This window comes from Palaemon carinicauda, chromosome 13, assembly GCF_036898095.1.
Source record: "Palaemon carinicauda isolate YSFRI2023 chromosome 13, ASM3689809v2, whole genome shotgun sequence".
Classification (NCBI taxonomy): domain Eukaryota; kingdom Metazoa; phylum Arthropoda; class Malacostraca; order Decapoda; family Palaemonidae; genus Palaemon; species Palaemon carinicauda.
Genome location: NC_090737.1, coordinates 11979078 through 11986577, shown reverse-complemented (window position 1 = coordinate 11986577; position 7500 = coordinate 11979078). Strand labels below are relative to the sequence as shown.

General features: G+C 35.2%; 1 protein-coding gene and 1 long non-coding RNA gene across 4 annotated transcripts in view; one reads left to right on the top strand and one right to left on the bottom strand.

Moving 5' to 3' along the window:
- Positions 1 to 7500, bottom strand: part of LOC137652181 (uncharacterized) — a 509514-nt gene that overhangs the window by 468959 nt on the left and 33055 nt on the right. The window lies entirely within an intron of this gene.
- LOC137652180 (QRFP-like peptide receptor) overlaps positions 1 to 7500 on the top strand; it is a 431646-nt gene that overhangs the window by 413815 nt on the left and 10331 nt on the right. For all 3 annotated transcript variants that reach the window (XM_068385393.1, XM_068385392.1, XM_068385391.1), the window contains one exon: positions 661 to 745. In XM_068385393.1, the coding sequence (XP_068241494.1) occupies positions 661 to 745 (85 nt within the window). The remainder of the gene's footprint in view (positions 1 to 660; positions 746 to 7500) is intronic.

Sequence of the window (7500 nt, the reverse complement as noted above, 5' to 3'; positions counted from 1 at the left end):
TTACTTAGATATGAATGCTATAACAATGTCATTCAAGGAGATATCAAGTTAAAAAAACAAAACATCATTTTGCTATATAAAAAAATTTCAGGCAGTGCATAAATACAAACAGTAAATATAATTTTTACTTGGTTACAGATCACTTTCAGATTCTATGAAGGTACACTCTGGCACGCTGTTCTGTCTTGTTTCTCTTCCTCTCGTTTTGTTAAAGATTTTTATAGTTTAGAAAGGAGATATTTATTTCAAAGTTGCTACTCTTCTTAAAAATTTAATTATTCCTTGTTTCCTTTCCTCACTGGACTATTTCCCCTATTGTAGCCCCTGGGCTTATAGCATCCTGCTTTTCCAACCAAGGTTGTATCTTAGCAAGTAATAATAATAATAATAATAATAATAATAATAATAATAATAATAATAATGGCAACGAGTATTTAAATAACGCCTTCGGATAATGACAATGATTACTGGAGTAAACAGAGCTATTCTCTCCATATTACTTTCCTTATCAGCCACTACACTCATTCTATGCATATTACTGCACACAAATTTCATAACTTCTAAAACGTAATATATGAAACTCTTAGATTTTTAGTATTATGATATATTCTCTTCAGGAATACTCATCATTATCTAATTGATATTCTATTTTCTTTTCAGATTTGGCCAGAAAAGTGAAAGATCTCCTATGGCAAATGATATTCAAAACAGCCTCAGCGACTCTGGCTCGGATTCAGGATGCAAAGTAAGACACTTTTTTTGAAAAGTACGAAGCTCGAAGTTAACAAATTCGCTAATATAGTAGTTTTGAGAACAACGGTAGTCTATGTGAAAAATTCAGCATTTCCCAGCAACTATTACCATTTATATTAGTAAATTAAGATAGGAAGGACTGCAGATACAGCTACAGTCAATTCTTTTTAGTGAGGCAGATTTGCACCGACTCGCATGGGTGCCCTTTTAGCTCGGAAAAGTTTCCTGATCTCTGATTGGTTGGGCAAGATAATTCTAACAAATCAGATAGCAGGAAACTTTTCTGAGCTAAAAGGGGCACCGCTGCGAGTAGGTGTAAATGCGCCTCATTAGAAAAAATTGAGTATAGGTACCTTGCTAAAGGTTTAAAAGTTTTAGGTCAATCATGAATGCCAGAGGCAAGGGACAGTGACAATACCTTAGAGACTGACCATATATACATATGATCAGCCCCAAGCCCCACTCCAACCAAGCTAGGACCAAGGAGGGGTAGGCAATAGTTGCTGATGACTCAGCAAGTAGACCTATAGGCTCCCCCCAAAACCCCCATTTTTAGCTCACAAGGATGGTGAGGTTACAGACACTATATAAAACTATCAAGCTTCAGTGGGTTTCGAACCCAAGTCCAGTAGATCGCCAGGCAGGGACGTTTCCAATAGGCCACCATATCCCTAAAAACTTACGTTCCGACTAATTTACTTCCACTTGCTCTCAAATTATAAGCACGCCAGTTTCTTGATAAATATAGAATACGACAATCATTTTCTTGATTAACGTCAACTTTAAAAATCATAATCTATTTATTTACTTTCTCTGGCATAATTCAGATTCGAGCCAGATGAACCTAAACTTAAATAATCTGACTCCAGGTGAACCTAGAGTAAAATAAACCGATTCCAGATGAACCCAAAGAAAATCAACTGATTTTTTTATCAACCCAAAGTAAAATAAACTGATTCCAGATGAACCCAAAGTAAAATAAACTGATTCCAGGTGAACCTAGAGTAAAATAAACTGATTCCAGATGAACCCAAAGAAAATCAACTGATTTTTTTATCAACCCAAAGTAAAATAAACTGATTCCAGATGAACCCAAAGTAAAATAAACTGATTCCAGGTGAACCTAGAGTAAAATAAACTGATTCCAGATGAACCCAAAGAAAATCAACTGATTTTTTTATCAACCCAAAGTAAAATAAACTGATTCCAGATGAACCCAAAGTAAAATAAACTGATTCCAGGTGAACCTAGAGTAAAATAAACTGATTCCAGATGAACCCAAAGAAAATCAACTGATTTTTTTATCAACCCAAAGTAAAATAAACTGATTCCAGATGAACCCAAAGTAAAATAAACTGATTCCAGGTGAACCTAGAGTAAAATAAACTGATTCCAGATGAACCCAAAGAAAATCAACTGATTTTTTTATCAACCCAAAGTAAAATAAACTGATTCCAGATGAACCCAAAGTAAAATAAACTGATTCCAGGTGAACCTAGAGTAAAATAAACTGATTCCAGATGAACCCAAAGAAAATCAACTGATTTTTTTATCAACCCAAAGTAAAATAAACTGATTCCAGATGAACCCAAAGTAAAATAAACTGATTCCAGATGAACCTAAACTTAAATAATCTGACTCCAGGTGAACCTAGAGTAAAATAAACCGATTCCAGATGAACCCAAAGAAAATCAACTGATTTTTTTATCAACCCAAAGTAAAATAAACTGATTCCAGATGAACCCAAAGTAAAATAAACTGATTCCAGGTGAACCTAGAGTAAAATAAACTGATTCCAGATGAACCCAAAGAAAATCAACTGATTTTTTTATCAACCCAAAGTAAAATAAACTGATTCCAGATGAACCCAAAGTAAAATAAACTGATTCCAGGTGAACCTAGAGTAAAATAAACTGATTCCAGATGAACCCAAAGAAAATCAACTGATTTTTTTATCAACCCAAAGTAAAATAAACTGATTCCAGATGAACCCAAAGTAAAATAAACTGATTCCAGGTGAACCTAGAGTAAAATAAACTGATTCCAGATGAACCCAAAGAAAATCAACTGATTTTTTTATCAACCCAAAGTAAAATAAACTGATTCCAGATGAACCCAAAGTAAAATAAACTGATTCCAGGTGAACCTAGAGTAAAATAAACTGATTCCAGATGAACCCAAAGAAAATCAACTGATTTTTTTATCAACCCAAAGTAAAATAAACTGATTCCAGATGAACCCAAAGTAAAATAAACTGATTCCAGGTGAACCTAGAGTAAAATAAACTGATTCCAGATGAACCCAAAGAAAATCAACTGATTTTTTTATCAACCCAAAGTAAAATAAACTGATTCCAGATGAACCCAAAGTAAAATAAACTGATTCCAGATGAACCCGAAGAAAATCAACTGATTTTTTTATCAACCCAAAGTAAAATAAACTGATTCCAGATGAACCCAAAGTAAAATAAACTGATTCCAGGTGAACCTAGAGTAAAATAAACTGATTCCAGATGAACCCAAAGAAAATCAACTGATTTTTTTATCAACCCAAAGTAAAATAAACTGATTCCAGATGAACCCAAAGTAAAATAAACTGATTCCAGGTGAACCTAGAGTAAAATAAACTGATTCCAGATGAACCCAAAGAAAATCAACTGATTTTTTTTATCAACCCAAAGTAAAATAAACTGATTCCAGATGAACCCAAAGTAAAATAAACTGATTCCAGATGAACCCGAAGAAAATCAACTGATTTTTTTATCAACCCAAAGTAAAATAAACTGATTCCAGATGAACCCAAAGTAAAATAAACTGATTCCAGGTGAACCTAGAGTAAAATAAACTGATTCCAGATGAACCCAAAGAAAATCAACTGATTTTTTTATCAACCCAAAGTAAAATAAACTGATTCCAGATGAACCCAAAGTAAAATAAACTGACTCCAGGTGAACCTAGAGTAAAATAAACTGATTCCAGATGAACCCAAAGAAAATCAACTGATTTTTTTATCAACCCAAATTAAAATAAACTGATTCCAGATGAACCCAAAGTAAAATAAACTGACTCCAGGTGAACCTAGAGTAAAATAAACTGATTCCAGATGAACCCAAAGAAAATCAACTGATTTTTTTATCAACCCAAAGTAAAATAAACTAATTCCAGATGAACCCAAAGTAAAATAAACTGATTCCAGATGAACCCAAAGTAATATAAACTGATTCTAGAATCTAGATGAACCCAAAATAAGATAAACTGATTCCAGATGAACCCAAAGTAAAATAAACTGATTCCAGATGAACCCAAAGTAAAATGAATAGATTCCAGATAAACCCAAAGTATATCAAACTGATCCAGGATGAACCCAAAATAATATAAACTGATTCCAGATAAACCCAAAATAAAATAAGCTGATTTCAGATGCACCCAAAGTAAAATAAACTGCATCCAGATGAACCCAAAGGAAAATAAATTTATCATTGTTGAACTCAAATGATGAGGATGCAGAGAAGAGGCCCCACTGTCGCGTAGATTGATTATTCCCCCCCCCCCCCGCCCCCATACCAAAACCTTTATCATTGTGATAGGTATGTCTTTACCTTGTAACACAATATTTCACAGGGTTGCCAGGTTGGCCTTTTTTCAGGCAAAAAAAAAAAACCTCAAGTTTGGCCTTTTGAAATTGGTTGGCCTTTGGTAACATTATGAAAAAAGTGGGCCTTAAATACTGTATTTTCGGCCTTTTTTCTAATAATGGGTTGGCCTTTTAAAGCTGTGGTTGATTAGAAATTGGCCTTTTCTCGTTCAGAAAACCTGGTAACTCTGTTCCAGGTAGTGCCATTTACTGATATAATAGCAGCAGTCTGCAAAAGACAGACTTGGCTGTGTGTATAATTTAGCCAACATTTCCTTTATATAATGTAAAGCTGGTTATTGAGCTATTGATAAAAATTCTGTTGTAATTGTTTTAAAGGTTTAAAGGCCACCCATGAATGAAAGATGTAAGGGAGAGTGGCATCGCCATAGCAAGCAGGGCAGTGCCCTAGAGATTAATCATATGTTTATACTCGTACATATGATCAGCGCCCAAGCCCACTCTCCACCCAAGCTAGGACAAGGGAAAGTCAGGGAATTGGTTTCTAATGACTCAGCAGGTAGACCTATAGGCTCCCCTAACCCCACGTCCTTGACTCACAAGGATGGTGAGCCACTCATGAATGGCAGAGGTAAGGGAGAATAACATTGCTCTAGCAACCAGGACAGTGCCCTAGAAATTGACCATATGATGCATATGCTCGTTCATATAATCAGCGCCCAAACCCCCATCCACCCAAGCTAGAACAAGGGTAGGCCAGGCAATGGCTTCTGATGACTCAGCATGTAGACCTATAGACTCCCCCTACCCCCCAATACTTAGCTCACAAGGATGGTGAGGTTGCACCGGCCAAAGAAACTAACGAGTTTGAGCGGGACTCGAACCCCAGTCTGCGATCACCAGGCAAGGACGTTACCAACAGTCCACCACAACCCCTTGCCTTAAGAGTAAAACAAAAGATGATATGTAAATGCTATGTATAGATGCGCGGTAAAGAGCTTGATCAATTTACTGGCAAATATATGATTGCTAATTTAGTTTCGAATCACTTTAATATAAAGAAATTTTCCCTAACCCTGATATATATAACATACTGTATGCATTAAATGAGAGATTTTTATGAAAGACAGAAGCACGAGTTCTATTCAACGCATCAAGTTTATCATCTAACAAGGAAATTATAACAGGAAACAATCGAGAGAGAGAGAGAGAGAGAGAGAGAGAGAGAGAGAGAGAGAGAGAGAGAGAGAGAGAGAGAGAGAGAGTAATAATAATGTGGAGAAGAAATTGTGGAACTTTCAGCAATACAATTCACGACATTTTTCTATTGTATTGCTGAACCTCCTACAATTTCTTATCTGTGTAAGATTTCCAACTAGTAGATGTAATAATAATAATAATAATAATAATAATAATAATAATAATAATAATAGTAATAATAATAATAATAAACTTTATTTCCAATTAATATTTTGGGTATTATCTACATTATGTAATAGTCTAAAAAGGATACAGATTTCAAACTATGTAATCGAATTAAGAGAGAGAGAGAGAGAGAGAGAGAGAGAGAGAGAGAGAGAGAGAGAGAGAGAGAGAGAGAGAGAGAGTAACCTTCCCCTAGCAATGCAAAAGAAAAAGGAAATTAACGCTTTACATTTGCGTTTCGTGAAAGGCTTCAGGAGATGAAAGGAGTCTCAGATGGGGACGAAGCTTTGCAATTCGACCTGCGGGAACTACACCGTAATTTTCGTTCGTATTTCGTTCTCATAAAGAGTTTGCCATTGTTTCAAACAAAGCAACCTTTCTTAGAGAGAGAGAGAAGAGAGAGAGAGAGAGAGAGAGAGAGAGAGAGAGAGAGAGAGAGAGAGAGAGAGAGAGAGAGAGAGAGAGAGACAGACAGACAGACAGAGGATAATAATAATAATAATAATAATAATAATAATAATAATAATAATAATAATAATAATAATAAAATATGCGACCCCGAGACTATATAATAATCTCCCATGAAACATTCGATATTAAGACTTTCAAGAGGAAACTGAAGACTCTTATTTCATGAGTCTTTTGACAGCGACGATTTAACAGTAAATGAACAATACGCGATATGAAACGTTAAATACTCTGAACGAACAAGGTAAAACGACAGTGGAGGTCCTGTAGAGAGTGGGGTTTCCCTGCTGTATGGGGGACCGGGAAAAGCAGCCATCAAAATAAAGTATGTAAGTAAGTAAGTAAGTAAGTAATAATAATAATAATAATAATAATAATAATAATAATAATAATAATAATAATAATTATAATAATAATAATAATAATAATAATAATAATTAATACATTGGGTATTATCTGTATTGTGTAATAGTCTAAAATTGATACAGATTTCAAAATAAAGTAATCAAATTGGGAGAGAGAGAGAGAGAGAGAGAGAGAGAGAGAGAGAGAGAGAGAGAGAGAGAGAGAGAGAGAGAGAGAGGGAGAGAGAGAAAATAATTTCCTTGGATAAAACACAGGAGAGTTATAATTAAGCGACACAAGTCACAAAAAAAACGCAGAATAGAAATAAAAGCATCAAGAAATACGATGATTAATAAAAACCGAGAGAGAGAGAGAGAGAGAGAGAGAGAGAGAGAGAGAGAGAGAGAGAGAGAGAGAGAGAGAGAGAGAGAGAGAGTCATCAGAAGGGCGTTACTCTTCTGCTTCAGATCAGCCGGAACTCTGGTGATCATCCGCCGTGTTTCACCCGACCAAACAAACCAGACTTGAACCAGATAATGATTAAACAGAGATCTAAAAGAACACAACTATTTTCGCAGATAAAAAAGAAGCTTCTTTGTTAATTTAAATGTCGGTATATTTATCTTTCCTCTAATTATAAGCAATCTGGTTGTGATTTCCAATGTGGTAACGTCCCTGACTGGTGATTGCCAGACTGGGGTTCGAGTCCTGCTCGAACTCGTTAGTTCATTTGACCCCTACAACCTTATCCTTGTGAGCTAAGGATATGGTGTTTGGGGGAACCTACAGGTCTACCTACTGAGTCATTAGCCATTGCCTAGCACTCCCTGGTCCTAATTGATATGAAATGGATTCCAAAAATATCAATAAAGATTTGAACTATGTTATGCGTCTCTGGTATTTTAATGTCATCAA